Source organism: Echeneis naucrates, chromosome 23 (assembly GCF_900963305.1).
Source record: "Echeneis naucrates chromosome 23, fEcheNa1.1, whole genome shotgun sequence".
Taxonomy (NCBI): domain Eukaryota; kingdom Metazoa; phylum Chordata; class Actinopteri; order Carangiformes; family Echeneidae; genus Echeneis; species Echeneis naucrates.
Window position 1 is genome coordinate 2,778,206 of NC_042533.1, and position 18,435 is coordinate 2,796,640.

General features: G+C 43.7%; 2 protein-coding genes across 4 annotated transcripts in view; both read right to left on the bottom strand.

The window, feature by feature from the left end:
* Positions 1–5,191: 5,191 nt before the first annotated feature.
* Positions 5,192–12,434, bottom strand: LOC115037164 (zinc finger protein 14-like). The gene is made up of 7 exons (XM_029495667.1): positions 12,107–12,434; positions 9,920–10,122; positions 9,504–9,605; positions 9,304–9,399; positions 9,091–9,201; positions 8,737–8,860; positions 5,192–8,059 (listed from the first exon to the last, which is right to left on the bottom strand). The coding sequence occupies exons 1-7, from the start codon at positions 12,132–12,134 to the stop codon at positions 5,442–5,444; spliced, it is 3,282 nt and encodes a 1,093-aa protein (XP_029351527.1). The 5' UTR covers positions 12,135–12,434; the 3' UTR covers positions 5,192–5,441.
* A 1,615-nt stretch (positions 12,435–14,049) lies between these two features.
* Positions 14,050–18,435, bottom strand: part of LOC115036732 (ankyrin repeat and BTB/POZ domain-containing protein BTBD11-A) — a 126,361-nt gene continuing 121,975 nt past the window's right edge. For all 3 annotated transcript variants that reach the window (XM_029495051.1, XM_029495052.1, XM_029495050.1), the window contains one exon: positions 14,050–18,136. In XM_029495051.1, coding sequence (XP_029350911.1) covers positions 17,906–18,136 — 231 coding nt within the window. In that variant the 3' untranslated portion in view covers positions 14,050–17,905. The remainder of the gene's footprint in view (positions 18,137–18,435) is intronic.

The window sequence follows — 18,435 nt, forward strand, 5'->3', positions numbered from 1 at the left end:
CACAGATGGTCCTGAAACGCAGGCGTGCTACGCGTGTCTCAGCTCATCTTAAAATTTGTGGTTCCCAACATTCACGTCGAGGCCCACGAAGAGGTCACCCGGTTAAATCTGAAAGGTCAGAGACAGAGGCCAGTGAGAACAAAGTTTATGGGTGTCACATGTTTTTCATCTTTCAGTTGTTTTTTTTCCTGCAGACATCCTGGATAGTTTAGTAAAAAAACAAACTGAGATGTGAAAATCATTATGGTCTCATGTCATTAGCCAAAACCTTTGAGCTCCACTGAGGTGAAACTTGTGGCCGGTATAATTATTCAGTCCGTTTGCTTAATTTTAGCAGTACTGGACCGTTTAATAAAAAATCCTGACGTGCAAACTGCTCGCTGCTCATAATCACGTACAACCTGTCACATAAGATCTTAAGTTGGTGCTGATTGATTTAACTGAGCCAAACAAGCTGAAAGACTGACACTAATTAATCTCCTGATTTTACATCAGAACGAGAACAATCAAGCTGTTAGTCAAATCCACCGCAGGGCTGCTTTAATACTGCAGCAAACTCTCGTGTTCCAGAAAAGCAACCTGCGTATCAGTTTCCAGTGCTGTCAAACAAATCACAACCTTCAAATAATGACTTAGACAGTTTTTGAACCACGTAACGTATCGCCGTTCAAAATCTCAGCTCTTGTCAGACTTTGGTGAGATTTTCTTCCAGGTTTACTGCCACGAATGCGGGTCCATGACCTCAATCTGTGACCCGACTTATCGTCTTGTCAGGACTGCTGCTGGGAGACAAGATGTGCATCGGACCACGTCTCCTTTGCCTCCCCTGGCGGATTGCGTCACCGCCAGGAGCTGCTGATACAACGTGGAATATGATGATGATGCTCCTCTGATTAGAGGGACAAAGCTGCTTTCAGACCAGAGGATGACCTTGTTAGCGTCAGATCAGGGACGTGGTGGGCCACTGACGCCTGTAAGCCTCTCTGTCGGTCGCTGATCTTAGATACGTGAAATCATCTCATCTTTCGCTGCCTCTTGACTTAAAAGACTCCACAATGTAGCGTGTAAATGCTTCATCACGGATTTCCATGTTATCACTGCAACTGTGGTCTGGCAGTATTGATACAGATGATGGGTTTGTGCAGTACATCTGCTGATGCAGTTGTATAAAGAAGAAGAAGAAGAGGGGGGGCGGGCGGCGGTAGGGGGGCTGACCTTCCCTTGTTCACGGTCTCTAATGCCCAGTGCTCTGGACTGTCTTGGTGCCAGGTTTCTCTCCCTCTCTCCCTCCCTCACTCTGGCTCTCTTTTCTCTTCGGTCTTCTCTTCTTTTGAGCCCCCCACCACCATCACCATCACACTCCCCCAACACACACACACACACACACACACACTTGTCTAAGGAGCCGTCCGCCCCAGTGAACTCATTGACCAGGGAAAGGCTTGTTTTCACTCCCTTCTGGTGTAGGAAGGAGAAAGTGCTCGCTGCAAAAATGTCTATCTCTGCAAGTCATCTTGATCAGAAGAGAAACTCAAAGTCAAGTGTATTCTTTTTAAGGAAACGCTAACGTACACACTGCTCAGATAGTTTGACTCAGCTGCAATGCATTCCCACTTCATAAGAGTATTTCTCCTGTCATGTTAATGCTTTTGTCACTGATTATGGATAAGAGACCTGCACCCTTTAAATAACGTTATACATAGAAAAGAAAAAATCTTGCAACAAATTTGGCAACAAGCGGAGGAGTTATATTGCCCCATTTGGATCAGACGTTGGACGTTAACAAGAAGCGAGACAATGAGACTTGTAAAAGATGGACACTTCTTGCAGCGTTAACAGCATCCCGTCTAGTCTCTCCTGCCAAACAAATGTCTGAGTCAGACGGATACGCAGATACAGACAGTGGTGCAGAATGCAAATGAACACGAGTGGATGAAAGTGAGAGGACGGAGGAATAATTAGAGGTGGAAGGAAAACAAGATAAAGCTTTTGGTTTTTGCAGAAAGCCCGCGTGAACACCACGGTGGCGAGGAGGAGGAGGATGATGGAGGACTGTGTGTGGGGATTGCAGGGCTGGTACCCAAGATGGGAGGGAATGTGTGAGGCTGGGGATATGTCTGGGCACACACACAGGTTCACTTGAGGAAACACACACATGCGAGCGCACACACATACACACACTTGATTAGAAGAGCAATCCTCCTCTATTCTCCTGATTAGTCTGAGGGTTTTCCAGCTCAGTGGGTTCTCTGTGTTATATTCCCTCCTCGATCCACTGACTAAAACAAAAAAGCTTTGCAAAAACAATGAAAGTAGGGTATCTATTGCAAGTGATTGTAGGGGTAATTTGTGATTTTTTTTTTTTTTTTAAATGTGTATTACTTTCCCAAGCTTGGTGGTTATGCAGGGTAATGTGCTGGTGTGTGGCTCCGATGTTCATGCATTCAGAGCTGATATTGTTATCGAAGCCCCGGGCCGTGCCATACGCTGTTCATATGGAAGAAATAAAGGTGCGTCATGGAGCAAACGCAAGAAATGGGGCGCTTGTTTTGATACGCTATGTTTCCATAGTAACACGCAGGGGTCACAGTATTTTGGCAAAAAGGTCAGGAAATTCCGTGGTGCCTGTTGATGATCAAAACCTACTCCTTCAAAAAATATCTGTGGTGCAGTTTAACTGTTTGTGATCGCTGAAGAGGACGTTGGAGGTTGCAGGATTTTCAGGCAAACAGTCCAGAAACTGAGCTTTGAGGACGAGCAACAGAAAACAAGAGAGCCACAGTCTCCCAAAGTACTGCTTGGTATTTACTGTCAGTCTTTCTGTGGCTTGTTAACCGAGTTAATGTTTGCGTGGCTGAACATGTTGACGCAAAAGATTCTGACTGATTCATTCAAGCCCAAACAATTCTGGTTTCAAGTAATCAATAAAGAATTAAATGATTTCCAATCAGATGACCAAAAAAATCCAGCTGAACTAAAACATGACAGACAATTAGCAGCCAGCTGGTGACCACGGTTTAGCATTTAGCAGCTAACGGGTCAAAGAGCTGGTGGAGACCAAAACAAAGCTGAAACAGGAGTGACCATTGAGGTTAATTTCACAAGTCAGTCACAAACACAACTTAAAGTTGATGTTACTGCTAGCCTGTAATCCGAGCGCTAACAGACATGTATGTCATCTAGGAAAAACATTCAGTTTTCGACTTTTAGTGGTTTTCTTTACTCACCCAGATCTTTCTCCAGCGGTGAAAAGCATCTCGTCTTGTTTTCAGCAAGCCCATGCTTCGTTTTCCGATGGTGAGTCAGCATCTTTGTGTGAAGCTGAGTTAGTTAGCTGCTGATGGTCTATATTTAATACGCTCACTGTCAAACTTTTATCTTTTCAAGTTGTCAAGGATCTAAAAGGCCTCTACTTCAACAGCAAGTAGCAAAAATGGTTTCTGCATGATGTTTCTAAACTAGTGACCCTTCTGAGTCAGATCGAAGGGGCCAAGTCAACCACAGGTGCATTAGCGTTACCACAAATCATATCACACAGTATATACAAACGTCCCAATGACGGGGATTTCAGTGGTGACCAAGGGCCATTTTTATGGGCTGTTTACATTATTTTGTCTACCCAACTGTACTTGTGACACCACGACAATCTTGTGACTTGTTCGAGCGTGCAAACATTCTTTCTGCTACAAAAGCCGGGAATGTTCCACTGAGTCAGAAACAAAAACACAAAACAAATAGTTGAACAATGCCATGTACAGTAATTAGAGCCTTACTATGTGGTTGCAGTAAACACAACTGATTTTGGAGAGTCAAATACCCAAACAGACAGATGCACAGATTCAGACCTCTTTGGTGTCGGTGACACTGCAGAGAGCCGTCTGTCTCATCCTGCTTGGCTTCGTAATGTGCCGCCTGGTTCTGCAGTTCGAGCCGGACAGAGGCCTAAGTGAGATGCCTCGAAGTGTGCAGGGAAGTGTGCTGTTTGTGCTGTTTACTTATCCCACAACGAGGAGTGGTGTCGGGGGGTAAAGGCCACCGCTCCCTGGTTCTCTCCTGCTGGCTGAGGAGTGGGTGCGGTGCTCCTCTCTGCCAACCACCTGGCACCGGGGAGGCTATGTCTAGGAAAGAGACCTCTGCCAGGCCTCAATTACGGGGGGAATAATCCAGGACACACTGAAGCAATTACAGCCCCATATAAATCAATATGCTTTGGGTTAAAAAGTGATCTGCTCCCAACACTCTGCAGAAGCTCTGACTCAGTCGGCCTTTGATTTTTCTGAGATGGGAGCTGTTTCTCTGGAAATGGGCAGAGATGCTGCTGTAGCTGCAACCTCCGTGGTTTGAACTGTCACTCAGGGTGGGCAAACAGTCAGGTGACAGGCTGTGAGGAAGAGCAGAGAGTAAATATTGATTTGCAGTCACTGAGCCTGTATAAACAATTGTTGGGAAATTTATGTTGCATTAAGTACAAAAAGCTGCACAGACAAACAATGTGTTTCCTTGAAAATTACAATCCAAACACATCTTTCTGCATGTATTCATATATTTACTCAGAACTGAAACACGGATGTTAATGAAGGATTAAAAAAAAAATGCATTATTTATGTATTAGGAAGCTTGCAGGGTCAAAATCCTCCAACACACGCTGTGGCAGCAGGGGGCAACACTGACAGCTTATCCTGCCCTGTGAGGTGCAGCTGCTGAGTCCATGAGCATCACTATACTACACTGCCATCTCCTGGTTGAACAGCACAACTGACTACACAACAGTTTGTATCTCCCTACAGTTGTGTTCATATTGGAAGAGTTCCAAAAAGAAGTAAAGTCAGTTAAAATGAGAATGAACTGGATTTGTGAGCGCAAAGAAAACACACAGCTTCAGTTTACCAAAACAAAACGTGGACAGGCATAAAGCAGCCTTTTTTCTGTAAAGAAGTATTTGATCGTAATTTGGGGTCATATTTTGATTATATATATATATATATATATATATATATATATATATATATATATATATATATATATATATAATTTATCCAAACCCTTTTTTGGATGTAAAGCATCTAAATGTTTTTTACATTATTGGTTAACTTTTGGAACGTTTAGAGTCTGCCAGAAGCTGTTGGACTTTTTAGTTCTTTAAAACCTTTGTTGATTACTGCCAATCTTTATAAAACAAAGACAGCGAGAATCACAATTGCGGTGGATTTATTTAAAAAATAAATGTGAGCAGAAATCATACATGAGTCTCATAGATCATCCATATGCTTTAGAGAACATGTGGATCAACACACCGAAGCACCAACGGGAACAGAATAACTTACAGATTGGGAAGGAGAAAAAAAAAAATAATAATAATAATAAAAAAAATGAGGAGCAAAGAGGAAATGTGTTTGTTCATACAGGAAATGTCGATGACCTACAATCCAAAAAACGGATTTCTATGGAAGTACCACCTCCACATCTTCAGGGTATGAGGGTTCAATTTTCACAGTGTGAGTGAGCGAGTGTTCCCAGAGAGATTTTTTCTGGAGGAACGCTGACCCGCACTCCTCACACATGTAGCTCTTTGGCTTCCCGGCATGAGTCCGCCTGTGTTTCTTCATGTGATACGACAACCTGAAGCCTTTGTCGCATATGTCACATTTAAATGGTTTCTCTCCGGTGTGGATGCGCATGTGCGACTTCAAATATCCCGACTGGATGAAGGCTTTGCCGCACACTTCGCACTTGTACGGCCGCTCCCCCGTGTGGTACCTGTTGTGCAGCCGCAGCTCGTTGGCGGTCAGGAAGGTTTTGCCGCACACCGTGCACTGGTGAGGCCTCTCGCCTGTGTGGATGAGCTCATGCCTCTTCAGGGACGTCTCCTTCATGAACTGTTTTCCACAGCTGTTGCAGGGATACCGGACACCCATATGGACTTGTTCGATGTGGTTGGTCAGCTGCAGCTTTGTGCGATAGGCCATGTCGCAGTCCGGGCAGGCCCAGGGTCTCTCCTCTGAGTGGGTCCCCATGTGGACCGTGAGCTCTGAGGCCGAGCGGTAACACTTTCCGCACTGCCAGCATAGAAAGGGCTTCTCCCCGGTGTGCTTCCTCAGGTGGACCGTCAGACAGTTGGAGGATCTGAACTTCTCCGGACACAAGTTGCAAATGTACGGGAACTCCCCTTTGTGGATTCTCTGGTGGATGGCGAGGTAGGACAGCTGGATGAAGGTTTTGTCGCACTGGGGGCAGGGATACGGACCGGTAAAGTCGTGCTGTTTGTCGTAGTGTTCCCTCAGGCGCCTCAGTAAGGTGAAGGTCTTGTCGCACATGGTGCACTGCATCGGCCTGTGCATCAGCTTGTGCCTCTCGAAGGCAGCGTCGTTGGCGAGTATCTTCCCGCACTCTTTGCAGTAGAGCGGGTCGTGGATCCGCTGGTGCACTTTGAGCATGGTCATGCTCTTGAACTCTTTCCCACAGTCCTTACACTTCATGACTTCCCTCACGTCCACTTTGCACACATTCTCCTGGTGCTCCTTCAAAGCCGACAGGTATTCAAAGTGTTTGCCACAGTTGGAACACCACACCGGGATCTTCAGCGGCAGCCCCTGTTGAGGGTCACCGCTGGCTATTTCGCTTTGGCTTGGCCCTGCCCTCGGCTCCTTCTTCCACAGGAACCGGCTGATTTTCTTGTGACATATGGCGTAAATCTGGTGTCTTTTCAGGCCGTGCATGTGTTTAAAGCGCTTTTTGCAGTGGACACAGTGATAGGGTCGATCGTCCGTGTGGCACTGAACGTGCCTGTTCAGTGTTTTGACACTGTCGAACGCTCTGGAGCAGACAGGACACACTTTCAGGGCCTTTTTGCCAACTTTCTGTGCTGGTGAAGACAGGTGCTCCTCTGAAATGTCCGTAGGCACCTCTGGATGTCTCTCGTTTTTATCAAGACCACTCGTATTATCACAGTCCCGTACGTCTGCTTCAGCCAGAATCTGCTCCACACTCTTGCTCTCCTCCTCTCTGATCCCCTCATGGCCGTGAATGATCTGATGCTTCTTCAACGTGTCCTTGTACTTGAAGCCTTTCTCACAGGTGACGCAGATAAAGGGACGCTCCTCGGAGTGAGAGCGTAAATGCTTGGCGATGTCTGCAGTGCACGGTAAGATCCTGCTGCAGATGGGGCAGATTTTACCTTCCGTCAACACCTCTGCCGGCAGCTGTGGACTCATCCGCTGTGTCTCTTTCCTCTTTGGCTTCTTCAGCTCTCTGCTCTTACAGATCTCCTTCTGGTGTCTCTTTAGGACATAAGGATTCTTGAATTTCTTCTCACAGAAAGAACATTTATACGGGCGATCCTCCGAGTGGGACTTCATGTGTCGATCCATGTCAACTCGACGGGCAAAATACTTCCCGCACAGGCCACAATTTTTGTTTTCAGACATCATCTCAGAGGTGCTGGGATCCCCCAGGTCTTCTTCGTTGGTGTTGCTGCTCAGTTCTTCCTTCTCATGAACCCGCATGTTGTGCCGGTTCATGTCGTAATGGTCTCTGAATCGTTTGTCACAGTTGGCACACTTATACCTGAGGTCCCGATTGGCAGAATGAATTTCCTGGTGTCGCCTCATGGCTGCAGCTCGAAGGAATGTTTTATTGCACACAGGACACGTCTTATTGTTGGGGTACTTCTTCCTTTGCCTCTTGGATGTCACTGAGTCGTCCTCTAAAGCTTTTCTTTTTAACTGAAGCCTTTTGCTTTGCTTTAGTGGTTGAAAAGCTGCCAGCTTTAAGGTGTCGCCAACGTCCTCATCTGTTGCATCTCCAGCCAGCTCCTCCTCGTGCACCTTGTTCTCCTCCTGAACATTGGGCTCAACCAAACTTGACGGCTGTTCAATCTGTATGTAGTCCAACAGAGTCACAGTTTCACCCTCCACGTGGACGGTCACGCAGCCCTGGATCTGCTCTGATGGAGGCTGGAGTTGTATCTGGTCAGCATCGATTACAACCTTCTCCAGCTGAGGGAGCGACAAGGAAGAAAGGATGCAATTCCCAAAAGATGATGGAATGCTCTGAGTGTCATCTGAAGGGAAAAGAGGAATCTCATTAGCTCCATAATGAGAGACCATAAATAAGTTTTTCGTTTTATTCAGCTCCCTGATCTTTGAACCGAGGTAATTACTGTGATTTGAATACATATGTTCATCAAAACTAGGTTACAAGTAGATCTGGACCTGTTGCCATGGCAAACAATCCTGAAGAAGCAATCCTATAAAAACACCGGCTTGTTGACTGAAAAGGTTTTTAGGGTGAAGAGATGATGTCATTTTACAGAAAGCCTTTGATCAGATGTTTGCATTTCCCCCATGGCTGCAGTCAAACGACCTGTCATAAACTATAGTGAGTTCAGACTTTACACGTTTTGGCTAAAACTGTAGCTGGAATAGGACAGCTATTGTAAAAAAAAAAGAACTCTGACTGTCAGCAACTTTCAGGCAGAAAGCTCAAAAGTGTGGCTGGTCAGCTGATTCATACACATGACCATAGAAGTCTGAGTCTTTAGACTTTAAATTTTACAATATAAATTAAAACATAGTAAAATATTATGAAAACACACTATGAATTATAAATGTGGTTTCATCTTAATTTCCAAAATGAAAGACTGGAGTAATTTTTTTGACACATCTTACTTTTCATGGCGAAATGCAACATGCGATGCTCGATTGTAAAATATATTTTAACCACTGTCCATTCACTCACCAGATAAATCAAAGTGTCCAAGCGTGGTGTGGTGCAGGAGGACAGTTTTCAGATGCTGCAGGTCTGGCACTGAGTGCACACACTCCTCCAGGGCAGAGGGGACAGCACAGAGCATGGACGCTGTCTGTAGAAGAGACAGCGGAATAAACGAAGAGTATGTTGTGCTCTGGTCTACTTGTGTCCTAAAGAAAAATTCTGTTATACTTTCAACTTCAGTCATGACAGGAGATTAACATAAGCCAGCAGGTAAAGCTAATAAGACCTGCCTGTCTCTTGGTGAATGTTTGTTCTCCCTGCCACCAAACAGGTTTCAGCTTAATACCTCTGTGTTTTTTGTAATAAGGTTGAAGGTACCTGCTGGATGTCTGGTACTGGAAGAAACTTCTCCAGTCGGGACAGGAAATCCAGCATTAGCACCTGCAAAGCACCGTCGTATTCAGGCCCAAAATCTGTTGGGAAAACATCCTGGGGGAAAAAAAAAAAAGAAGACGCAGCATTGTTGAGGACATATTGGATGCAGTGATGGTGGGTAAGAAAGGCATGGATAAACATGAATAAATCCCAAACCTGGAAAAACCTCTCCTTTTCTTCAGGGTCTTTCAACAACAATTCAATTTGATCCACAAAGTTTGATTCTGGAAACTCAACTTCTGAAAAACAAGGCTGCCAGAAAAACAACAACATCAGAGTTTTATGTTAAAGAGAAAGATGATTGGATTTAAGACTGTCACACTTCAGACCTACTGGTCGTATTTTAAGGAGCTAACCTGCGCGGCCCACGTGGAGACCAGAGCTTTGATCTGTTCCAGGTGCATCTCGATGGTTTCTCTGTCTGTTATCTGCTCAGCTTGACACAACTCAAGAACCACCTGCAACACACGATTCCCCCTCATGGTGAGTAACACACAGGGCAGCACCCAGAAATCTTACTCACAGGACCCAGAAAATCTTTGTTGGCGCTCTGAATTTTGATGTGATGTTGGTCTGATTAGACCCATGACATCAACAAAAAATAAATAATAATACAAAAAAAAGAATCAAGGTGACTGCTAGAATGCATAACAAAAGGTGTGTACATTTTGTTTTGACAGCTTAACAGCTGCAGGGGAGAAAGCAAACTGCTGCCATTGTCATTTCTCTGCACTGCCCCGTGTTGTCTTTTCAATGACTTTGCTCGTCTTACTCGTGCTCTGAGTCCCAGGAGGAGCTGAGCTTTCTGATCTGCATTCAGCAGCTCAGGCACAATTTCTGTCACAGCGCTGATGAACTCTTCCACCATCCCATAGTCCTGCACGCTTCCTCTCTGGACCACCTGCCACATGGCTGCAGACACCAGGCGCAGCGGGGGGATGAAGAGGCGCAGCGATGGCAGCAGTAGAGGCTGATCTGAAACACAGGACATTGTGTGTGCAGTCATCAGGGTCAACTGAAAGTTTTTGTTGGCACGCATCTCTTATTTGAAGACAAATAAAGGAAAATCCTGTTTACTTTCCATGTCTGTGTCTGACTATGTGCACATACTGTATCTCTAACAGGGGTCGGTGCAGAGTAAGTATCTAAATCTGTATGCATTCAATTATTTTGCTATCATTTTTCTTTTTGCAAATATCAGTTCATTTGATGTTCAACATATGCAATCATGAAACTCACTTTGGGTTTGGAACAAAGTTAACAACAAATTAAAAACACTGAGCTCCTGCAGATGAAAACTGTTTAATAATTTATCTATTTATTAGGAGAGGAGATCAAAGAATAATGGAAACAATTAGGTCTTGTTCCTGAAGTTAATTTGCCGAGCCACTTTCTTTACGAGACTCCAAATACTGCAGAACACATTATCTCTAAAACTGCAATGGCAAATAAAATCAATTCTTGTCAGCATTGTGTTATCCTGAAAGAAACACGAGTCACACTGAAGGTGCCAGAAATTCCTGTTAGCTTCTTTTCGCACCACAATAATGATCAGTATGTGAATTTATTTATCTCTAAATGTCTGCAGGTTCCTCTACGTCTCTAAAGGTCTACAGGCTCTGCAGGTCTCTAAAGTTCTGCAGGTTCTGCAGGTCTCTAAAGTTCTGCAGGTTCCTGTAGGTCTCTTAAGTTTTGCAGGTTCCTGTAGGTCTCTTAAGTTTTGCAGGTTCCTGTAGGTCTCTAAAGTTCTGAAAGGTTCTGTAGGTCTCTTAAGTTCTGAAAGGTTCTGCAGGTCTCTTAAGTTCTGAAAGGTTCTGCAGGTCTCTAAAGGTCTGCAGGTTCCTGTAGGTCTCTAAAGGTCTGCAGGTTCTGCAGGTCTCTAAAGGTCTGCAGGTTCTGCAGGTCTCTAAAGGTCTGCAGGTTCCTGTAGGTCTCTAAAGGTCTACAGGTTCTGCAGGTTCCTGTAGGTCTCTAAAGGTCTACAGGTTCTGCAGGTTCCTGTAGGTCCTGAAAGGTTCTGTAGGTCTCTTAAGTTCTGAAAGGTTCTGTAGGTCTCTTAAGTTCTGAAAGGTTCTGCAGGTCTCTAAAGGTCTGCAGGTTCCTGTAGGTCTCTAAAGGTCTGCAGGTTCTGCAGGTCTCTAAAGGTCTGCAGGTTCTGCAGGTTCCTGTAGGTCTCTAAAGGTCTACAGGTTCTGCAGGTTCCTGTAGGTCTCTAAAGGTCTACAGGTTCTGCAGGTTCCTGTAGGTCTCTAAAGGTCTACAGGTTCTGCAGGTCTCTAAAGCTCTGCAGGTTCCTGTAGGTCTCTAAAGCTCTGCAGGTTCCTGTAGGTCTCTAAAGGTCTGCAGGTCCTGCAGGTCTCAGATAGACCACCACCTCCGCACTGACCTCGTGTTGCCTTCAGGGACCGCCACGGGCGTCGTACTAACGGCTGACAGCATCTCAGCGGTAAACATGGCTGCAGCGGTCGTGACTTTCCGGGACATCCAAAACGGAAATTCTACAACTACAACACTTCCTCGTTTGACGCAGCTTACTTAAGAAAACATTTTAGCCTTCTTTCCTGACTCTTTTTTCTTTTTTGGCCGCTGGTTGTTTGAGTTTTTTCTGTTGTTTCCAGAAGCTAGTTGCAGCCCGTGAACGCAGCACCTGTCAGCCGTTAGCTCTTCTGGCTGCTAACCGACGACGCGGGCGGATCATTTCCCGCCGCTTGGCATTAAATTTAACGAGTTGAGTCCCGATTAAAACACCAAAAATTCAATTTTCGTTTCCTATCTCAGCTGACGTGAAGCTCTCTCCTATAACTCCCGCACACCGCGGCTCTTCTGCGCTGTAGCCCAGCACAAAGCCACCGCCATCTCGGAGCGGGGTACGCCATGTTCAAAATCGGGCGCACACAATCCGAAATAAAAGCTAATAACTCGCTCCGGGTGGCGTTTGTTTAAATGCCGGCGGCCTTACCGCTTTCAGCGCGTTGTGTGCTCTCCATGTTCTCCCGGACGGCCTTCGGGGACGCGGAGAAACCGACTGGGGGTCGTTGTGAGTCGACGTCCGGCCGACCCTGCGGGGCGAGCTGGCGGCGGGGAGGAAGGGCGGCTCGGCTCGGCGCGGCGCTGGGAGTGCGCAGGCGTACTGTCCGGTATAGGGCTCATTCATGGACTGCGGGAATTCACAAATCAGCGTCCGCTCGTAGAAACCACCGAGAAGTTTGTTGTGATCTTTTGGGTTTAGAAAATGTCTCCGCAGGAAGATTTGACCAACTTTGGGGCCCGGACACCGGAAAGATGCTCTTCTTCTTCGGCTGCTTAAAATCAACGCTATCATGAAGATGTTGTTTTTTACCGCCCTCTGGAGGCCATTTGACGAAGTGGGATTTAAATGCAACGTGAAATATTCTTCTAGTTTGGTAAAAAGAATAATAATAATAATAATAATGTAAATAATAATAATAATAATACATAATGTAATATTATTTTATGAAACATTAAAGGAGCACTTTTTAAAGTGAAATGTGGAATAAATAATTCACATCTTTAAGCAACTTGATAAATGAGAGTAATTGTGCACTGTGTTGTGTGTTCTGGTTCTTTTATATGAACAATAATAAAATAAAATAATTTGGTATAATTTGTTTCATTTTGTGTGCGAAAAAAGTTCCCACATGTCTAATTATTATTATTATTGTAGTTTGTGATAGACTGCAAATGGAAGATGCTATGAAGCTGCCAACAATAATTATTTTAATGATCAGTTCAGAGGATTGATAAACCAAATAGGAAAACAAATAAAGCAAGACAGTTAAAATGGCCTCTTCTGAAACCTAATTTATCTTCTCACATAAATAAGTGAATTTTATCTGACCTGCGTGGCCACAGTGGTGTAATTCTTCCTTTCAGTATCTTCTGTGGGGTGTATTCCTGTCCTGCAGACTTTTTATGCCCGTGCATTTCTCCATCAGTCTGACTGCAGATAGTCTGCTGGCTTTGTGCGGGAGCTGTCATGACTTTCAGTATCTTGAGTCATTTGCTCAGAGGAAGTGAAGGGACCGATAAAACACTCTGCCGCTGGGCTGCAGCCAGATTTGTCACATTTTTATTCTGCAGATGCTGCAGTGTCCTTGTAAAAGAATAAAGCTGCTTCTCTTAATTTCTCTTACTGTATATTGCCCTAAAATCATCCTCTTATTTGTGAGTGACCCTAAAATTGCTGTGCACGGTGAGTCTAATGTTATGTAAAGTAGTTTTTAAATGATTTATGATCCCTGCAGATATTGGGACACATAAAGGAAACATTTTTACAGATTTTCCAAAAAAGTAATTTGTATGATGAGTGTTTATATAGTTTCTGTTCTTTTAGCTGGAGGGTTTAGGGTTTAATGATTTAATCTACCAGCTGCCACAAACCTTTTATATGAGCTAATGTTCTTCCTTCTGATGATTCTTAAATCAAAACTGAAAGAAGTCCAAAGGCACACATTTGGTCTTCTTTCTTTCAGTAAACATCCGATATGGTTCTCATGTCTATTTCCTCTTCCTGTCAAAAAGGCCAAAGACCGACGGTTATTTGATTGATCTGTGTATAAAACGCCAATGTTGTGTGAAAGTACTGAAACATGTTGGGACTTGGTGAAAAGTTTTTTAATGAGATTAGTTGATATACCGTCCTGCTCCTGTAAATCCTCAGAGAGCACTAAATGCACTGTTTACTCCTTTTTTTTTTTAAAGAAGCCTTGTTAAAATCTACAGTGTTCAGCTGTTTGGGGAATATAGGCCTTTAAAAAAAACAAACACTTTTCTATTTGCGACCTGCATTTGCATCATTAAAGTCCGGAGACTTCACTCTTTGAAACCTCATGCGACAGTTTTGATGCTTCACTTTGTACCACAGTGACGGACAAACAAAAACAGGGTTTAAACTGTGGTCGTTTATTAGCTGTCCACAAAAGCATGTCATGGAACGACAGAAACTGTAGCACGAGTGTAACATTCCTTTTTGTTGTTATACTCCACCACATTCCTGCTTCTCACACCATGTATAATTTATATTTCATATATATATATTTTGTACAATATACATGTTCTCATCAAAGGGGGACCAAAAAAAAATAACAAACTGCAAAAGTTCATCCCCCCTGTGGATTGGAAATCTAGTGAACATCCCATGCATGTTTCCACTGCTTCTAGGAGAAACTGTTGTTTATTACCAGGAACAAATACGCAGGCAAATAAACGCTCAGACAACTAAAGGGGAGAGTCCTGTTCGACAGAGCTGGTGTACGAAGCACATTCTCAACAACATTAAACAAGAAGAGCCATGCGAACTGACGTTTACTCTACAGCTTTGACCCAGTTTTGAATCAAAAGCGTCAGTACTGGAGGGGTTGGGGGGGGTGGGGGCAAGCTAAAGTTCATCTATTGCTAATGACATAACATTAAGATTGATATAAACAGAGAGAAGCTTCAAGTCCGTCTACTTATTGTCATCTGTTTATGTTAAAGCCTTTTTCACAATGAGACTTTGACTCAAGCATGCAGTTCAGATACTAACTGATGCTTCTGATTGTGAGGCTACAGAGACACGAGCACACAAAGTGCCTGACATCATTATGAACCGCCTCAACGGTTTGCATCTCTAAGTCACGTTTCACATTTAAATGGTTCAGTTTGAATTGAAGTGCGGGCACGCTGGATGAGCCGAGATATGCAGGAAAAGTGAAAGAAATGAGCTCAGCCAGAGTTGGTCTAAATAACACAACTGCTTCATTAAAGCCGTGGCAGAAAAAAAAACCCAACAGACTGACAGTCTGAGTGCTTTAAAATGAGTGATAGACATTTAAAGGAAAAAATTTTGAGATGCCACAGAAGTATCAACAAAAATAATATATTCAGGTTTTCTTTCCCTCTCATATCCTGTGGCATATTATTCATCGTACTGGTCAAAGTAATAGAGTCTAAATGGAAATATTGCTTCATTTCTTTTTATATCACCTTTTTACTTTTGTAAAACAAAATATCTGTGGAATGTAAAATAAAATATATAGTGCTATGTATGTAGGTAAGAAAATAAAGTTGTAGGATAATATCTATATTTCACTTTCTGTAACTATTTACAGAACAAAACCAACTCGTCAATATTTTTCTCTTAAAATGGTTTTTCTTTTGGCCCAAAACAAATATGTAAGTAATTTTGAGTGTGCTACAGTATTTTAAGTCATGAGAGTCGTCTCAGTCAGATTCTTGTAGAAACAACTGCCACAAACTACGAGGACACTTCAGAGACATTTGCATTGTGAGCTGTTAGAAACAGGGAAGCATCTTCCTTTGGTTTCCTGCTGGCCTGGAGACATTGCACATTTTGAAAATGTCCCGACTTTAGTTGCATTGTTACATTCATAAAATATTCTGTATGAGACGCACCGAGTCTGAGTGAGAAGGTGATGATGGAGTGAAACAGGGATCCTTCAGATAAGACTGAACATCACAAGCCTGTTCCTCCAGAGGGGGTTTTAAAAAGTGTTATCTAAGTGCAGCCTTTGGAGGAAAACGTACTCACTCACAGGGCCGTCTGAATATTCAAAGCACCGAGTTCATTGAAAGGGCGCCAGGCGTCAATTCAACAACGTGACACAACGTTAAATTCAACACTGAAGCCAAACAGAGGAGCCGATTCCTTCATCAACTGCTGAAGGTTGCATTGAATAGAACACAAATGAGACATGGACTTTCTGAATCTCTCGTAAATACATGAAATTGGGTTATTGCCAAACTGGAGATGTGACATCTTTCACCTTTTCAGTCATCTGTGTGTTCCTTCGTTTGGCTTTAGTTCGAAGTTGTGCTGTTTCACGTTGTGTATTTGACACACAGCTCTTTTCTCCACTCTGTGCTCCTCCAGGTGAAATAACATCACCTCGAAGCTTTCGTCTCTTTGAAATCTGAGCAGTCATGAATTCAGGCGTCTGCGAGTGGGAACTGAATTCATGAGAATTTGACTCAGAATCAAAATGATCAAATTCTTTCCAGCTTCAGACTCAGCTTTCTGACCGTTTTAATCTTCTGCATCGACTCAGCTTCCTTCTTTTCACAACTGTAGATTTTAAACTGTAGCTGATTTTAGCAAAAAATTCTGAATTAAGTTCCAGAAAACCTTCAAGGAAACGCAGATTTATACATGTTTGATTCTGCTGCCTGGATGTTTAAGTCTCACTACTCATGTCTGATTCCAGCTTTTCATCAGTCAACTCTTCCAGTTCAGCCAACTGTCAAAACGTGTTCTCTGTTTTGACTTTGACATTAATTACATTACTGAGGAGTTCAAATGAAGGGAAGTCTAAAACAAAGGGCGACTTTCTCGTGCTCTACCCTGATCAGTGGAACTGTACCAGAAATAGAAAAATAATAACATGAAGGAAAATCATTTCCATCAGACTTGAACAATCACAACCCAAACTCAGCCGAACTGACCTACACAGACAGCACACACCTACAGTGAAGGAGGAGTCGTACAAAACAGATTAAACATGCAACTTTGCATAAACAGAGACGGACAGCAGGAACAAACTCTTTGGGGAGCACATTCAATGAGACTGTTGTCATCAGCAAAGCGAGTGTAGGAGAAATACTGTACATCAGTTTACAAAAAAGGAAAAATAAAAAGGACCAGCACAATGACTCTCAGGACGTATTTACACTTCGCTTTAAATATTTTTAAGAGAAATTCCCTGTCAGTCAAAATCCATCTCCAGATCTGGTTCAGTCCAGTCTAATTCGCAGTAGGTACAAAGTTATTAAGCAGCGTTTTCCCTTTCTTCCCCCCCTTCGCCGAAGCAGTTGGTGAACTAAGCTCTGCATAAAAAGCAATATCAGGGCAGCTCAGCTGAGGAGGTGTCATGCAAAATAATAATAATAAAAAAATAATAATAACAAAAAAAAAAAAAAAAAGCCCGACAGAGTTCGTGGAGTTATCACAAGTTAATTTCCCAGGTGGACGTCCTCGTTCCAAGCATACGTCAGCATAGATTTCACTGAGTGGGCCGCCTTTAGTCTGAATCAGCGCTGCAGCGTCGGCCACGGTGGAAGTTCCTGTGATCAGTTTGGCCTCTGCACACAGAAGATATAACACAGTGAAACGTATCCAACATAGAAGTGACTGAATGAAATGGTCCAATAAGGTCAAATAAGTCCATCCCAAGTCTGTCTGCTGGCTTTGCTACTAGTCACTTTTATTGGTTGTATAGTAGGAGTATATTTACGTTTTGGCATGTGTGAAACTCTATACTGCAAATGGCATCCACTTCCATTAAGTGATGTTTGTAAACTGAAATCTCATATCAGAGATGATGAGAAAGCTGCTTTTATTGAGTTCTAATCTACCTTTTAAGCAAAAAAAGGTGTACAGTATGTATTTCATGCATTTATTCTATACGAAATACGATAGAAATTTGTATAATCACGGTTAGGTCTAAGTGATACAGCTGGGTCGAGTCAGTCGTTTGTTTGTGTTGCTGTATGAGGTGTGATGTGACCAATGGGAGCCATTAGGAACGATGACGACAGAGCCAGAAAGTTCTCTCTCTGATTCTGTCACGTACGCCAACACCGACCCTCAGCTGGCTGCGACAGGCAGAATTAAAGGGAATCCCTGACATAAAAACTCCTCTTCAGCAGTGGGGGTGTTGGCGGCGGTCGGGGGGGAGGGGGCGGACTGGATGGTGTTACATGGATGCTGCGGCTGGATCGGAAAGCTCTGGAAAGGACGACGTCACACCACGGAGCCCTTGGAGGTGGAGAGGTGGATGGAGTGGATGCGCGTGGCCAGGGTCTTCTCCAGGTCCAGGAGGATGTCGGAGCAGATGCCGGGGCTCGACACGGGGCTCTCGGGGGGAGGAGGTTCGTACAGAAGCTGCTTGAAGCTGTCGAGTTCGATCAGCAGCACCATGTTCTTCAGGAAATAGCCCTCGATAAACGCCGTGAGCTCCGAGGCACCGAGGAACTTCAGGAAAACACAGAGGGACAGCTGATAAGCGTTTTGAACGTCTGTAAAACATCTGATACATTTCAGTTTTGTTATTGAAGGAAAATGAGATAATCCTTGTGATAACTGCTGCTGTGTTGTGTCTCTTTCAGTGCAATGATGCTATCGCTGAGGAAGCTAAAGCAGATTAACTTTAGTGAAAACTCACAATCTTACCATTTTAACTAGAAAAAGAAAATGTAAAAACTGCATTATTTGTCTTCATCAATTCTATTTCAGTATCACATACAGTGAGAAAAGAAAAAGGTTTGGAGGTC

Excerpts from the sequence above, each read along its gene's own strand:
- LOC115037164 (XM_029495667.1), bottom strand. The coding sequence starts at position 12,134 with ATGGAGAGCACACAACGCGCTGAAAGCG. Across the intron at positions 10,123-12,106 it reads CACACAACGCGCTGAAAGCG|ATCAGCCTCTACTGCTGCCA; the intron begins GTAAGGCCGCCG and ends CCTGTGTTTCAG. Across the intron at positions 9,606-9,919 it reads TCCTGGGACTCAGAGCACGA|GTGGTTCTTGAGTTGTGTCA; the intron begins GTAAGACGAGCA and ends CGTGTGTTGCAG.